This window comes from Pezoporus occidentalis, unplaced genomic scaffold (assembly GCF_034315485.1).
Source record: "Pezoporus occidentalis ecotype Australia unplaced genomic scaffold, CSIRO_AGI_Poc_V1 ctg31, whole genome shotgun sequence".
NCBI lineage: Eukaryota > Metazoa > Chordata > Aves > Psittaciformes > Psittacidae > Pezoporus > Pezoporus occidentalis.
Window position 1 is genome coordinate 185,695 of NW_026915052.1, and position 17,517 is coordinate 203,211.

Sequence of the window (17,517 nt, forward strand, 5' to 3'; positions counted from 1 at the left end):
CTGAAAACTTTCAAGATTAATCTGGATAATCTGATGAAATGCTGGTTAGTAGAATTTATACTGTAGTTTGATCACTATACCATAAGACATTCTTCTCAAGCCACATTCTAAATATCGTTTTTGACACATTGATAAATTAGAAGTATCTAACTACATATTTACTATAGTACAGTATCTACTGCATATTTATTGCTATTTAAAAGTAGCACTTGAACTCTTCTTAAGAGCTGTATCCGTAGGACATATATGGATTTGATTGCCCATTTCGTTTAAGATTAGAGATCTTTTAAGGAAAGATACGAAGTCCTTTCTTTGCAGAAGAATTAAACATTTTTATAAATTCTAAAATAATTCCTAAAGTGTACTTTAAGGTTGTAGTCAGCACATTCCAGGAATAGTTTCACTACAAATTATAGTAAAGGATGACAATGAGTAACCCATTCTATGCTTTTGGTCATCCCCTAGTACTCGGCACTGGTGAGGCCACACCCCAAACACTGCGCTCTGGGCCTTCAAAGGCATGGGTTCTTTTTCATAAAACTTTGCAATTATTATTTTTGAAAAGCACTCAAAACAATGTAAGTACTAGAGAACCTATTGAAAAATGTCAGGGCTAAATACAGATTTTGTCAAAGTGTAGATAAGCTTCTCTGGAGTAGGGAAAAGCTCCAGTGCACAACTGTTCAAGACTGTAGTAGATAAAATCAGAAAGATTCGAGACAGGTAGGTAGGAATGTAGATAACGTCATGAGGTATGTACTGGTATGCAATGATTTAGTGTGCAACCTCAGGCTCCGGTGCTGGGATGGCTGGAGTGCTTGATTTTGGCCTGGGCCATCAGTTACACAGGATGGAGAACCCCTGCATCCCTCTGGAATTTGGCAGCCTATGTCTTGCCCTGCCTCTCAAACAGCGGTTATCAGCACATAGCATCAGCCTGACTAAGGCTTTGCCAAAATTATTTCGGCTTAAAACACCGAGATTTCTTACAGCTCCCCAGTAAATTACTTCAGGTCTTGGGTCACCGCGAGCATTCGGCGAGCCTGTACCACGGCCAGTCACGGACTACACTTCCCAGCAGGTACCGCGCATAAGGCGGGATGAGGGCGGGAGGCTGTGGCGCGGAGGTCCAATGGGCGCGGGCGATGGTGGGAGGTAAGCGCTGGGGCAGGCGCTTGGCCTCAGGGTTTCTCGCAGTGCGGGAATTTCGGACGGGGCGGAAGGAGCGGCGGTCGGGTCTGGCACGGAGGAGGTACTTTGGGCTGGCGTCTGCCTTTAGGGTGTAGGTTTTGTTTTTTAGGAGGCAAATTTTGGGGCGCTGTTTTGCCTCCCCTTCGGCGTACCATGCGTCCCCCGCCCTTCAGGCAGGTTCGGCAGGTTTTTCCCGCTGCCCTCGCTGAGGAAGTCGTTGGTACCGCCGCGGCCCACTCGGCCTTGTTCTTCCCTCCCGTCTACTAACGGGGTACGGAAGATACCTCCCCTGCTCTTCCCCTCTCTTAGGCCATGGCACGGCAGGCAGCTCCCTGGGTGACAGGGAGAGAGAGAATGGGGGGTCAGGTGGGTCAGAGCTCCCTCAGTTTCATCATGGGGACTGCTACAACCGCTCTCCCCCGCTACGGGCTGGTGGCTCTAAAACTGCCTTTGCTGACAGTGGCCTAAGGTTTTGTTTGTTTTTGTTTTTGTTTTTTTTTTTTTTTTTTTTTCTTTTTTTTTTTTTTTAAGCGCTATGGTGAGGTGGGGTAGAGGCTCAACTCGGAGCCACTTGAAGGAGGTTTGTCTCCTTCAGGAACATCCCAGTGTTGGCTGACAAACATATCATCTCACCTGGGAGGTATTCCGGAGTTTTGCCTTAAACTTTTTTTTTTTTCCCCATTAAATAAAACCCTACAAATCACAAACAAAAATTTGAAATTTTAGGATCAGAACAGGCCTGTTGTGGAAGATCTGGGCTAAGCTGGTTTCTGTCTGTCAGTGGTTGTGGGTTTTCTTCACTTCCTGTTTCTTGCCATTCGCCTTCCTTGTTTAAGACTTAAGCAGCTGCAGGCAGGATGAGTCCTGGTGTTTTTTTTTGGTTTTCAAATTGTGCTAAAGGCTTTTATTAATTCATATGGAATCCATTGGCATTAACAAAAATGTAAAAGCTGTTGTGAAGCTTCCTGTAGCTATTACTGTGTAAAAAGACCTGTGCCTTCCTCAGTAGGAATAAGCTGCCCACTTAATTCATGGGGATAATCCCCAAATAAGATAGGATTCCTAATGAATTTCAGAAGTGTTGATTTTTATAGTATGCCAAGTTATCAAAAAAGCCAGACGTCTCACTTGCATTGGTACTTGCTGTTGGCTTGGTGGTGAGGTGATTTGAGATGACAGCTGATTTGGTACTTTATGAAACTTACTGTGTTCTTTATCATATAATTATCTGAGTGATGCTCAGGATTTTCAGGAGAACCTGAAATACTGCTCGGAAGAAGAAAACGCTTTCTTGAGAAAGCATTTTAAAGTTAGTAACACCGTAATTCCTCTGTTCCCTGTCTCTGAACAAGCTACATTCTGAATTTTTAAAAAGTCATCTCAGTGTATTTATAAGAGCATTCACTTTGTCCAGTATGGCACTATTGTGATGAAATGCTTCTCATTAATTTTGGTCCACCAGTGTACGTTTATTCATTTTATCTGAAATGGTGTTTTCTTATTTCTTGGGAAAGAACTTTAGCGCCTCTTCATCCATAAGTACCATTATTTGTCAGATGTCTTAATCACCAGGAAGTGACATTACAGCGCTACTCAAAAATGTAATACAGTGATGGACCAGTCACAAAATCACAGAGTATCCAATGTATGCAAAAGAAGTCTTTGTTCACAACCTCCCTCACTTGGCATTGTAAGATCTGATACTTCAGGTACTTTTATTTTGGTAGAACTGTTTCAAAGGAGGGACCACAATATTTAGTTTTATTGTTGTGTTATTTTCCTCCAACTCCTTGAGCAAAAAGTTTTTTTTTTTTTCCTGCTTGTCTTTATGTCTTTTTTTGCAGGCAGACTTAGATGTCTTGCTGCGACTGATGAACAGTAATAATCACATGTAGATTTCATGTCTTGCTGAGACTAACTATTCATGTAGAGGAGCACAGGTCACCAGCATGCCTTCTCTGTGTTGAGTATGGAAGCAGGCCCTAGTGAGATAAACAACCATAAAAATTACAGTTTCCAGAGAATAAAACTTGAGGATAGAGAATAAACCAGCCTGACTTGCCACACAGTAGAAATACTTCCTTATTAATTTCAGAGTTTATTGAGAATGAACGCCAACAAAAATTGAGAAGTGGCTATTCATATTTATTCAAGTATCTCTAGAGTAGCAACCGTTGCATTGGTAAGGATAGCACCAGTAATAGTATTGCTGTTGTGGATTTGTCTGCATATCTCAAGTACACTGTATTCACTTTTTTCCAAGTTTTTTTATTAGGGAGAAGCAGAAGAAATAGCTTTTGTGGTATTTAAGAGGCTTTTGGAGAGTTTAGACAAATAGTCTTGGAATATTCATACCTGTTAGTAGGAAAATCTTTGTTTTGAGCATATTGTAGCCACATAAAATGCTGCTGTTTACAAGCATGCACCTTGAAAATTGTTTTTGTCAGATACCTTAGCTAAGTAGGGTCAGGTCTGTTTGACAGTTGAATGATAGTACAATACTTGACATCTATGGCACTCTGTTTCCAGGGACTTTAGCATGATTGCAGACACTAATGAATTAAGCTTCACAATACCTGTGGGATAGAAAATATTCCCCTTTACTCATAGGGAGAGGTAATTGAGATGCAGGAAAGTTAAAGGTGATTTATTTTTGTGTGTATGTGTTTTTGTGAATTTTTAAAGGTGATTTTAGGGAGAAGTAGATGACTTTATTGCAGTTGTTCACTGTACAGTAGGCAGCTCTACATCATGTTTGCTGGTTCATTAGTTTTCTGACAAACCATGGATGTTTGCAGCACTGTAAGTTGAAAAGCACATAGAATGATAGAATTTGCACTAAAATGTCATTTTCTTTTTTCTTTTTTTTTCCCCTAGTTCTAGAATTTTCATGTAGGAATTTTTGCAGTCTCAAGTAATTTTGGTTTTAATCAATAGAAGAACCTTGAATAGATTTATCCAAATAAATGTGAAAGCATGTGCAGCCATTGCTTAAATATTTCCACGGATGACAGCTTTTTTGTAAGAGAGTGAGTGCTTAGTATTGTGCTTGCTGCCCATTGAAAGCGATCAGTGTTTGGCACCTATGGCCTACTGATAGTTTGACCAACTTGTAAGTAGGCATGGTGCCATCTTAACAGATGGTTATGAATATAGACAGCCAAGAAACCATGTATGTGTATCTCATGTATTTGTTAAGGGCAGGGTTCCCAGCTGGGGACGTTCAAACTTATGTCCATTTAAAATTTTTGCTTTTATGGATAAAGGGAAGTTGTCATTACTTTATTTTTTTTTTTATTTCTAAATGCCTTCAGGCATAGAGCACATTAAACAAAAAAGGAAGGGGGGAAAAAAGGGAACCCTATCTTCTCCTTCGGTACTCTTAAGGAGCTATGTTAAGTAAACTTAATTCCCTTTTAAGTGAGGCTGCTATCAAGAGACTTGCTGTGATTGTCAAAGATGTGAAGCATATCAATAGTTTTCTTTTACTGGATTGCTGGCTTTATTGAAAAAGAGGCTACAAATTTTGCTTTTACTGGGCAGCAGTCTGTCCAGCATTCAAGGACCTAGGTGCATCTGACCAAGTCTCCCTGGAATTGTTTGTAATAACTCAGAGGTCAAGGGATGCAGTCCTTCAAGCCCTCTTCAATGTCTCTTATATTGTTCATAGCTTGAAGACAGTATACTTATTTTGTGTACTTATGTATAGATGACAGTGAGTGTGATCTTGTCTTATGTTTGAGTCATTAGGCAACACTGCTGAATTTTGTGCTTTCTTCTGAGTCAGTTTTGGGGATCCAGTCTTCTGGTCTGTTTTCCCATTACTACTTCAGCTGTTTTCAGTCTGTCCTTCATTTTACTCCTTTTCCTGATCAGGGCATCCTGAGAAGCTGCTTAAAGGTCTGTTGTGATCATTTTGGTCTGCTCTTGTAAAGTGATACCAACACAGGTAGCTATTCCTACCACTTGTTCTTACTGGTGCTTTGAAACCATTACGTTCTCACTGGTATGGTCTTGGTTGAGCTATCTGGAATTGCATTTAGTGCTTTAAAGTCTTACGTTTCTCCTGTAGAAAATCTGGAGGAAGAATCTTCCTCTAAGGGATTACAGTATGTATCACCTTGAAGATTAAAAAAACCCACAAATGAACAAACTAGCAAAAAAAACCCCAAACCAACCAACCAACCAAAAAAACCCCAAAACCAAAAAGCTGCAGAGGTGTAGAGAGAGAAATTTCTTGAAGTTTTTGGGTAAAGTTAGTCTTACAATTTTTACATTTTAAACTTAAATTTTATCTTGGTTATAGGGAAGAATGTTACTGTGTAGAAGTGGAAATACGGGAAAGTAATGCAGAATTAAAACATCCTGTTTTGTGATAATGAGAAAGCTTGTGCTGTGTATGTTGATGCATAGCAGTCTCTTCTTGTGATGTTGAAGTTATTTATTTAACTACAGTAGGTATTCAGATGTGGTTCTATGACACAGAGATACTTCTTAGATGAATAAGGACTCTGAAAAAGTAGAACTTTTATTTGGTGTGGAATCATGTAACTTCTCTTCTGCTTTTATTCCTATATTGAAAGACTGGTGTCTGCAGACTGCTTGCTGCTGGAGCCTAGTACTCTCTGATCAGGTTCTTTTAGTTCCTTCATATATGGAGAGCTGTCACGGTTTAAACCCAGCTGGTAACTCAGAACCAGACAGCTGCTTGCTCGCTCTCCACGCTTCTCCCTTGCTCTGGGCCCGATGGGGAGGAGAATCAAAAGAATGTAAATCCCATGGTGCAATAACTGAAGTATAATATAAAACTACTTCTATTAGGACTACTACTATTGATAGGGAAAGTAACAAGGCGAGAGAATATAAAACTATAAAGGGAAGGTAGAAAACCCAGCCAATAACCAGAAGTGATGTGCAGTACAATTGCTCACCACCAACCAACCAATACCCAGCCTGACCCAAGCAGTGATCTGCCCCTTGTGGGTGACTCCTGACAGTTTATATACTGGACATGATGTACCATAGTGTGGAATACCCCTTTGGCTAGTTTGGGTCAGGTGTCCTGTCTTTGCTTCCTCCCAGCTTCCTGTGTCCCTTCTCACTGGAAGAGCATGGCAGACCGAAAAGTCCTTGATCAGGGTAAGCACTGCTTAGCAGCAACTAAAACGTTGGTGTGTTATCAGCATTGTTCTTAGACTAAAACACAGAACTGCATCAGCTACTAGGAAGGAGAAAAATAACTGTCACGGCTGAGCCCAGGACCAGAGCATAATATTTAATATAAAAATTACTTGCTTGGAGATAGTTAATGCTATATGGGATTTCTGATTTTGGAGGGTGATACAAAATATACTGAAACAAATGTTAAGTTAGACTTGGCAAAGCACAACAATCGCAGTACCCAGATGGGTCACAATACCAGTGTAATTCCTATTACTTGTCTCTATAATATGCTCACTGTCATGATGCTGGCATCACCAGTCACTGGGAAGGAATAACCAGGTTGAAACGAGCTCAAGCACGTTGCTTTTTTTGAAATTCTGCTAGTTGTTTAGGTTTTATACTCTTGAGCTGAACCTTGTATTCACTCTCCTGTGCTGGCCTGGCTAGCTCAGGGAGACCTTTACAGCACTGTTTGATCCACAGAACTGTGCTCCACCTCATGGTCCCCTTTGTTGAGCTTAAGTGAGCTTCTCGGGCACATCACTGCTGCCAATCTTCACCAAGTCAGATTTTATTCAGTCATGTTCCACTCCTAGGGGTTTAGTCAGTCATAGCTGCAGATAAGAATATTAGTGGACAGAATATAATTTTCAGGAAACTTGACAGTTCTTGCATTTAGTAAGTAGAGAAATGGGTATGGACTGATCTCTTCAGATGTTGGGTGACAGATATTATTTGGGGAAGAAAATTTTCCAAAAATGCTACCCAGTCAGAAAAGAGGCTTGTAGAGGGGGGAGCAGTTTTGAAACAGCTGTCATACTTACTTGGTTTTCTATCTGGGAAATAAAAGGTCTTAGAGGAACATTCTAACTGAAAGAGGAAAACTGATGTTAAGTAACTGCATTTATCTTAGGGTTATTGTATTGCATAGCTAGACTAATGTGGAAGATATTTTGCTATCCAGAAACTTCCTGAATTGTGTATTAATGTTCTTTCCTCCTTTCTCAAGCAAAATAATAATAGTAAAATACCACCATTAAGAATGGTATCTTTTAGAAAATAACTGTGGCACTGTTTTTATGACTTTTATAAGTTAGAGGGAAAGATCATTTATTTGTAAAACAGATCATGAAGGCTTTTCAGGTAAAGAGGTCTAGTGCACTTTTTGCCATACCATGGCTGTATATTCAGTAAGTTCTTTTACTGAATCAAAATATGACTCTGCTAAAATATCAAAGCATTCCTTTGCTCACAATGAGTCCTATTCTGCAGAAAGGTGCACATTTGGGTCCAGTGGGCCATTATGTTAGTCTGGAAATAATGCTTATCTGAGACCTGAGGTTTGGAGGTGACAGTCTCAAAATAGGTAGTTATGTACTAGTTTGATTATCTACTAAATGTTGCCTTGTGAACAATAAGCAGACTTTTGTTTTTGTTGCATGTAGATATGTAGGAGAAGAAATAACTGTTTGAATAGCTTAATGTTTTGGGTACTTTTTAGAGCAAATAGGAATTCCTCATGCTCTTACTGAAGGCTTGGACTATATGACGCTTTTTGAATATGCAAGTTTCCCTCCAGGAAAACTAATGAGCTTTATTTCATTAGTTTTCCAAATTCAGATCTATGATTGGTTGTGATTGATTAATACATTCTGAGATTTTTCTAGCATGTATTACAGAGGGTCTTCTAATAGGTTTCTCTTGTGAAGAGTTTTGACGGCAAAATTTTTTTTTAATACCTCCTGGAAAAATGAGTTGGTTTTCACTTAGAATTTATGCCAATGAAACTACTTACTGTATTTCTTTTAAAGTATCTTCGTAGAAACAAATTCAAACTTAAACTGCTTGTGCTTTTTCTTTGCTTGCAGTGGATTTCTACAAAAACTAAGCCTGGTCAGCATGTAACCTATGCTTTCTTTTGTTTTGTTTTTCGTTCCCTTCCCTTATCTTGCTCCAGTGAAAATGCCATATAAGAAGGCAACTGCTGGAAAAAGAGCCCCTGCAAAAAGGAAACTTGCTGAATTATTTGGTCTGGGAGAGGTTCTAACAGATACGTCAAGAAAAGAATGGAAATTAGGTGTCCCTATAGGGCAAGGAGGCTTTGGACGCATATACCTTGGTAAGTGTAGTTATCTTTGATAATGCTTTGAAATGGAGAGCGAGATGTTTATCCTTAAGCAAAGCACTGAAAAGTTGACCCTAAGTGAGAAACACAGTGTCTCCGAGTGATCTTTTTTCACTAGAACCTTAACTTGGTTCACAATGTTTTTTTTAAACCAACCTCTAATGTATTACTTTTTAGCAGTGAAAGGATAGTTTAGTATTTATTTAAATTTGATTTTTTGGTCTGGTTAAAAGAGGGTGTTTTTGCACAAGTGTCCTTCTATCACAAATTCTGAACTGAAACTAAGTGTATTCTATGAAGGCTACTGATCAGCCAGTATTTTGGCTGGTTTTGACTTGGTGCTGCTTTTGATTTTTATTGCCTTGTGAATTTCTGACATGTCATAGACTTTTTTTTTTTAAATGTAATCAGTATTCAAAACAAATTGAAATCTTGGACTGTACAGTTTAAAGTGTAAGCACAGATCCTGCTTTGTAATGCTGTTTTTTTTTTTTTTTTTTTGCGAATTCAAGGGAAATTTCTTTTAGTAGATAGTGTTCCATACTTAGTATCCCTGTTATTTTGTTATTTGAATAGATAAGAGATCTCTTGCGGATACTTCACGGAATTAAAAAAACTTGATTGCCCTAGTCACTTTCCAAATAATTTTGAAGGGATGAAAGTTAATGTGATCATGATAATAAAGCTTTCTTTTGCTGTGCATTTATGGTCTTCCTCCTCTTGGTGAAAAAGTTGCACTGAATTCATACCGAGTTAAAAAAAAATAAATTAATAGTCCGTCCTGCTTTCATAATGAACAGACTCCAGCGTAAGTGGATTAAGAAAAAAAAACAGGGGCAGTGAGTGGCTTCTTGTCAAAGCTCTCTACTACTTGCTCAGCCTTGCTCAACGAGCTACTAAATTTACTGAGCCTGGAGTTCTAGCTCACTCAAATTGTGTAGTTCTTCATGTTAAGAATTCCTGCTCTCTGTTTGCTTCCCCATCATTTGCACAGAGCTGTGCCCCTGCCTGTTCCTGTACTTTGTGCTTGCCCAACTTGATGTCCCTCATACCTGTGTCTCCTGTCACAAATATCAACAGCTTAGTAGCAACAGAAAGTCACTTTTGGATATGCGATATAGTAAAATAGGAGAGAGAATGTGTTCTCTGTCTTTATGCCCATAATTATGTATGTTCATCACAGTCCTAGAAAATTATAGAAATGCTGTTAACTAGGGGAGTTAACTGAATAACAAAAAATGAGCTTTATTTAATAAACTGCTTATTTTACTCAAACAGAATGGAGAATACAAGACCATATCCCTATAGAGCAGACTTGCCATATAGAATTATTTCTCATACCAAAGTCTAAGGTACTGATACATGCTCATGTCAATACTTAATTGCTTTGTTGGGTTTTTGGCCATGCTTCATAGCAAATAAGTGTATGTTTTGTGAGAGTTTCCTCTCGTACTAATAATAAATGCTTCCTTTTTAACAGCTGATGCTAATTCTTCAAAGCCAGTTGGCAGTGATGCACCTTACATTGCAAAAGTGGTAAGAGAGCATTTGAATTTTTACTTCACAACTTGAAAATGTTCGTTCTAGGATAGCATGTATAATTTATTTTCTGACTGAAAATAATACAATTGCTTAGTGCTGTTTAAAATCAATGTGGTGATACAGAGGAATGCTGCTGACAATTGAGACTCCTATGGATGAGGGGGGATAATGGAACATCAGCAGAGTTGTAAAAGGTTCATGAAATTTATCAGATTCTGTTTCATTTGGTGCTTACTGTAAACAGCCCAAGCATCACAAAATTAATGGAATCTGGCTAGTTTTTAGAGAGTTTCTGTGATTCAGTAGTGAGACTGTGTGTGCTGTTGCTTGCCGCTGGAAGTTGGTAAGCTGACAGATGGCTTGGAAGTAGAAACAGCGAAACTTTGATTCCCAAGGTCCCCACAGATGTCAAGTCCTTTAAATGTTTTATCATAAACCACATACATACTCTAATTTTGATTGAATTAAAAGGGCATTGACACAAAATTTTAACCTAATGATTAAAGAGAAGAAAAAGTTGATGGCCCATTGTAGAAAATTGGCAAATTCTTTTATTAGTTGAAATTTTCCTATGCTTTGAATCTTACAATAAAAAAAAACTTATTTAACTTGATTTAGCTATAATATTCTCTTCCTAAGGTATAAAGTATTCTTTGTTAAATTTTGCTAGATTATTTTGTATAGCTCTTACTATTACATATGATTCCCTGGTAAAGTCTTAGTAAAAAAACTTGGGAATATGTGAATACCCATAGTAGATCCAAGCCATTCATTATCTTGGTGGTACTTCTATTCCTGAGACAAAAGCAAATACTGTACAAGAATTTCACAATGTAAAAAAAAAAAAAAAAAAAAGATAATTCTTCAGCACAGTTCAGAACTGCAATGTTTTATTCTTTTAGTTATTAACCTATATGGTGATACTGAAACACTTTACCACAGTAGTTGGCCCTTATGTAAATATGTTAGTACTTTTAACATGTGTTCCTGAAACAAAATGATCAGGTTAATTTAGACTAAAATACCTTTCAGTTAGTATGTGCCTTTAATCTTGATATTTACATCTGCTAACTACAGGGAAATTCTAGAGTGTTGGTTTTGATACTGTTCAGACTCCCCAGGGTAGTATTGGTGATGACCCTCTTTGTGAAATTTTGTCACTGAAAAAAATACTATTTACCATGCAAATGGTAAACTGCTGCACTTTGAACAGCAGCGTACTGGTGCTGCCTTTAGATGTTTGTGGGAAGGAACCACATAGACCAGGAGCCCCAGCCTGCAGATGTGGTGTGGTGGCAGCCTGCTTTTTTGTGTCCAACTTGTGGAGGGGTGGCTATTAGGCAGGAGCTATGGTCTGTTTTGGAGGCAGATAAGAGATGTTCCAGTATCAGTAGTGGCCTGCTTGTGAGAGACACTGGCTCTTGATTACAGGCTCCTGCTGAGTTTGGACTGATCAGGAAGCAGAGCACCATTTAGCTTTCATGGAAGAATCCAGTTTGACTTGCTTGGAAAATCATCAGTTCTGCATTATTTTATGCTGTGCATAATCGCTATCCTCCTCCTTCCTGGAGTTTGAAACCTGTCCATCTGCTTCTCTTCTTCTCCGCTTTGGGCTCTGAATATAAGAAGAGTCAGTCACAATAACTTTTGGGTTGCTTTCATGCTATATTTACTTCATTGCAGCAATTTGTAAATACCTCCTGATCTCGTAGATGACTACTCACTTTTAATTTGTCTTAAACAATTTTGCCTTTATGGCACTAAAAGGTAGCCCTGGTCTTTGTGCTGCCCTCACAAATGACCCATAACATATTATGCTTCTACAGTCTAGTGTTACACAGCTACGTGTAAGAGGCTATTTTCTGATGCCTAGGTGATTCTTAGTTGATCTATCAGCTGCAGCGAAGTGGCTAATAGCTTTGAACAATTATTAGTGTTTAACAAAATATGTGCTTCTATAGTAATGTTCTTCAAATTAAGCTATTAAAGCAGGATGAAAATTGGCTTAGTCTTTGACATATCCTCATAGTATTGGTGTCTGAGCAGTACAAAATGAATCACAGTTTTTATTAAATAAATGCTATTTAACGTGGACCTTTCAGATGTCATTGTTCAAGAGTGGATGCAGAGTTTAATAACACTTCATTAAATTGCTGACTGAAAAAGATCAGAATTCTTTAAATACTGCTAGAAGAAATTCATTGGGTTTCCATTGTGTACTCCACCATTTCTTTCGGTATATCTTTTCTAATTAGACTTTAATTTCAGTTTTGCAAATCGTGTATTTAGACTGACTTTGGGCATAAAGTTGTAGAAGTTTGTGTTTGAAAACTTTCTGGCTATAAGATGACTAGTATGGCAAATTTTGGACATCATTATATGAGCCTTTTTAAGACAGTGTATGCATTTATCTGTATGTAGAATTAATGAATGATATTATGAGAAAACAGCTTCATAGTCAACATGGAGATCTGTTTTGTGGCTAAATCATTTATCCATACCCTCAAGTATGAAGAGACCAGATTTTCAGCATTTGCAGACTAGAGAAGGAGGCACTGAGACATGATTTTTTGTGGAATAATTTATTTAAAGATAAATATTTTAAGAATTCTTAGCACCTACAGTTTTTTGCTCCATTTTAGTTAGAAAATAACATTGTTCAAAACTACGTAAATTGAATAAAAATATTTTCAAATTAAGTTAGAGTATTAATGGATTAGGTTACACAGAAACAAATGAATAGGCCAAAGGAGAATTTGTTCAAGGTAACTGCAGTATAAGAATTGAGCTATTTAACCCTTCTCCTTTGTATATATAATGCCTGTATGGCTAACTTGTTGTCGGTAGTGGGTAAATGAACTAATTGAAAATAAATATGCATGAATCAAAGTTCATGTGCATTGATCAGTAGGTCTAGTTGTTTTGTTTGTTGCATTTTTTTTCTGCTGAATGTTGGTCCCACAAGGAGTGGCCAAAAACTGTTGTCTTTGCTCCACTGTTTATCAGGATACTGATGGTGGTGAAAGTGAGGTGGAGATAGGCAGTAGCTTTGTGATCAAGTGTTCAGGCCAAGGAGTGGTGTCTAAGCTTGTATCTGTTCTCATTCTAACCAGCCTTCTTACTCTGCCTCTGAGGCAGTGCATCAGGAGCACACTAAAGTCCATCTGCCTCAGTGCGTTTGATCTCTTTCCACAGCTTCATTGATGTCAGACAGTAGTAAACCTCTATTAGCTGAGTGATACTCTCTGGCCTTTAGCAGTTTCCTGGATCAGTACGTCTGCATTTAAAAGTTAGCATTAAAACCATTTAAGATTAATATTATATATCTTGGAACTTTTGCTATTATCATGTGATTGTATTCTTTCTGGATTCCCTTGCCAGGAATCACATACCTTTTTTTTTTTTTTTTTTTGGTTAGTTTTTTAAAGTGTAGGGTATTCCAGAGCAGGTATTTTCACCGAGATAGTATTAATCTGGACATATATGAGTAATTAGACTAAAATAAATTGCTTACCTCAAAATCAATCACTTAGAAATTGCAAGAGTTTGAATTAATTAGTTGTGTGGGTTTGTGTTTTGTTTTCAAAGAAATTTCTCTTTCACTTTAGCTGCAATAGGTGGTTACCATAGATTTGTCTCTAGAAAATGGAACTGAAATACCTTATGTTAGCTTCAAGACAAAGTAGATTCTGAAGTCAAAGGTATAGTTGAAATTTAGTTTAAGATAAATTGGGAGATCCTCTCTAAATTTAATCTTGATAACTAGTGTATAAAGGGAACAAAATACCTTATTTTAGGCATGAATTTAACTTTTGTCAAGATTTTTTGCATCAGATCATTTCAGGTGTTATTTTAGGCTTGCTAATGGCTATTGCAACTGATGCAGTCCAGCTTTAATGTGGAAAATCTGAGATAATGTTTAATGTTCTCTGCTGACTTTTGCTGCCAATTATTAGTAATATTTTTATATATTTCAGTTCATTTGTATTCTTTAATCTTTTGTTATGGGAGAGGATTCTTTGATACCCTTAATTTTAAGCAATTTATAATAAAGATAGTTTTTTTAGAGCCAACCTTCTTTTATAAAAAGATCATATTTATTGAATTTATCAGTACTGGGTAGAGTGCTTGAGGGAGAATATTTCTTTATAGGGTGAATGTTACGTTTTGTGAGCTTTTAATAATTGTTAGGCACTAATACAGGAGGTTTTAACTAATTTTAAATTGTCTTAAAGGAACCCAGCCAGAATGGACCTCTTTTTACTGAGTTAAAGTTCTACATGCGAGCTGCTAAGCCAGATGAAAGTAAGCAGTCTATTAAAATGTTTTTAATGAACTACAAGCATTTAGGAAAATAGTGCCTACAGGAATACGGTCAAACTTTTAAGAGAATAATTTTAGGTAATTTTAAAAATTATTTTTAAATTATTAAAATCTATTTCAGACTTATAGTAAAATTAAGGTTTTTTTTTGGTAAGATGTTCTTTGAAGTTGTCTTGATAGTGTTGCCTAAATTGAAATTTTAGTTGTGGCCCTGTCCCTACAATGGATATGTGATTATCTTTCCAGTACACTTTGCATACAAGTTCCTATGAAATAAGCAGCTCACGCTTATGCAGAAACTGTAAGCTCTGCAAGTACTCCCTTTTTATGCAGGTCTCTACTGATACAGTTTCATAAACTTACCCTTATTTGTATTTTCAGTTCAGAAGTGGCCTAAGTCCCATAAACTGCAGTATTTAGGTGTACCAAGATACTGGGGTTCTGGCTTGCATGAAAAAAATGGAAACAGGTGAATACATCTTTTGGCATATACTTGGATTTATTTCATCCACAAGTACTATCCCTTTCACCCTAATTTACTTTATATGATGTATTTTCCATCTGTCTTCATGTTGTTCGTTTGTGCTGTGAAGTTTTGTGTTTATAATGGGATGTTTAAGGAATAGATGAATAGCTACGTTTTATCTGTGTTCTGTTTGTTACTTGTGTTTGTGTCTATTAACATTCTTTGTGATTTAGTTTTCATTTGTCTCAACCACTGCTGTCATATACTGATACTATATATATGTAGTTTAGAAGCTTTTCATTTTTGAATTAAAATAATGTCAACTTCTGGTGTATAAGTCCTTTAATAATATGACTATCTTTAAAGTTTTTCTTCTAATATGGTGTACTTTTTAAATGAGTATTTTCACTCACACATGTAAAGGACATAGTGTTCTCCCTAAATCTGTTGGGTTTTGGGTTCTTCTTCCTTAATAATAGTCTTTCTGACTTAATATGTGAGCTAGAATAATTGCTAGTCTCATGTTAAATGTATTTTAAGTCTAGGTGTAGATTTTACTACTGCTCCTTGTCATGAAGGGTTTTTGTGGCTTAGTGTTGTATGTTATGCCTTTTAATATAACAGTCATTGTTTCTTAGTGGGCTTTCTGTAAATGGCTGTACTGCAAAGGAGTTTGAGCAGTTCTCTGGCAGGTTATAGTAGCTCAGGCTTCCTTGTGCAGACACTGCATAGGGCAGTTGTTATGTATTCCCTTGTATGTCAGAAGTATCATTGTTTCAGTTGGTTCTCAACTTTCACTTAATGTACAAACATTACTTCAGAGGTGAAAGTAAATATGACAATGATTTCCCCCCACCCTCAAATAAACTTTTCTTTGCAATGTTTAATGCAAAAAGTTTCTTTAATATAGCCACTTTGAGCTCTTACAGTAATAGAACCAATTTGGCTATAGCAACAAATATCAGAACACCTTTGGCAAGTGAGAGATTTTTGGTTTTAATAATAGTTTTAAAAAAGGTTGCAACAGGTTTCAAGTCACCGTGTTAAGTCAGTCTTTTATAAAGCAAAAAAATATATTTGTGTAAGTAATTAATGTTTGGGTTTACCTATAGTGAATTACAATACAGATATGTTCATCTGCAGGTATTTGTTACTGTATTGCATAACTAGCCAGAAAGAAAGAACAATTCTTTTGATAGATGAACTTTTGATGAGCTTATGTTAAAAAGTTAAGAATTGATGTGCAACATATGTTTCCTGTTTACCTGCAGTTTATCTTTTGAGAGGTATGTTTTCAATCAATGATTTGTGCAGTCGACATATAAATAAAATACTTTGCTAAGTACAGTTCAGTAACTTTGGGTTTTTTTTCCTCCTCCTTGAATTTAGTTACCGATTTATGATAATAGACCGATTTGGCCGAGATCTTCAGAAGATGTATGAAGAGAATGGAAAGCAATTTTCCCATAAAACTGTACTGCAGCTAGGCTTGAGAATAGTAAGTGTAAAAAATGTATTTTTATTTTTACAATCTGTCTTCCCTGTACAAGTCTTTCAGTTAAATCAGACTTTTGTGCTGAGTACAGGTCCTCTGCTGGGTGGAGCTGGGTACTGCATTTATACGACTCTTGTTTTGTTAGCTTGACATCCTGGAATACATCCATGAGCATGAATACGTGCATGGAGACATCAAAGCCTCAAACCTTCTTCTGAGTTACAAGAACCCTAATCAGGTATTTCTAATGCATTTTCTTCCTTATGTTTTAAACCTTCTATTTGACAGCACATGGCAGTGCTTTGAACATGTGAAATCTAGCAGAAGCTCATTTTTAAGAATGTATATGGTAATATTATTTCTGCTTGACATTTATATCTAGTTAATATTCTGTGTGTTTTTTTTTTTTTTAATTTTTCTTTTTATTCCTTTTGCTGGACAGTTATCAAATTAACTGTTTGGCCTAAATAATATTCTGGAGAAATTCTCAAGATTAAAAGAAAATTTGCTCACAAATAAGTATTTGCAGGTGGAAGCTTAAAATTGTATAGTACGCTGGTAAATTATGTTTGCCTGTCTGCTTTGTTACCTCATTCCTTTGTTCAAGAAATCCATCAGATAAGTGTTCTGTTACTTGGAAAAATTGGTGTTTAAAGTGTTGGCTGTTCCACTTGATTTATGGGAGTCTCATTTTGCTGCATATTTAACTCTCTTTACTATTCAAACAATGCATATTAGAGTTTCAGAATTACGTATGTTGTCTTGCTCATATGTTTAAGCTTATGAAATAAGTAAAATAATCTCAGTTCTCTTGGAGTAACTGGTGTTAGTGAGAAGTAATAGTATGAAGTAGTATTCAAATGGGACAGTTGACTTTAAAAAGAGTAGTATTTATAACGGAACTTTTTCTTTTAATTTTTTTTTTTTTTTTTTTTTTTTTTAGTCTTACTGGCTGTAACTGACTATTTTACTGTACTTGTCCTTTGCATCAGCACGAAATGACCTCCAGATCAGACTATGTGGAAAACAGCAAAACCTGACATGTTTTAAAATCTCACGTAGTAATCTCAATGAAACACCAAGAAAGGGTTGTTTAAAGTTGAAAACATCACCATTTTTAATGTATTTTTAGAAATTAAGAGAATGGTTGGGAGTTACATTTGTTATATGCAGTCTTTTTTGTATTTATAGTTTTTTAATCTTGGAGTTTTG

The 17,517-nt window shown here is 36.7% G+C and overlaps 1 protein-coding gene across 3 annotated transcripts in view; it reads left to right on the forward strand.

The window, feature by feature from the left end:
- The first annotated feature begins 1,181 nt into the window (after window positions 1–1,181).
- VRK1 (VRK serine/threonine kinase 1) overlaps window positions 1,182–17,517 on the forward strand; it is a 342,112-nt gene continuing 325,776 nt past the window's right edge. For 2 of the 3 annotated variants that reach the window (XM_062627870.1, XM_062627868.1), the window contains exons 1-7: window positions 1,182–1,282; window positions 8,312–8,473; window positions 9,960–10,015; window positions 14,257–14,326; window positions 14,726–14,813; window positions 16,200–16,308; window positions 16,451–16,543. In XM_062627870.1, coding sequence (XP_062483854.1) covers window positions 8,317–8,473; window positions 9,960–10,015; window positions 14,257–14,326; window positions 14,726–14,813; window positions 16,200–16,308; window positions 16,451–16,543 — 573 coding nt within the window. In that variant the 5' untranslated portion in view covers window positions 1,182–1,282; window positions 8,312–8,316. The remainder of the gene's footprint in view (window positions 1,283–8,311; window positions 8,474–9,959; window positions 10,016–14,256; window positions 14,327–14,725; window positions 14,814–16,199; window positions 16,309–16,450; window positions 16,544–17,517) is intronic. The other variant, XM_062627869.1, reaches the window with a different exon arrangement.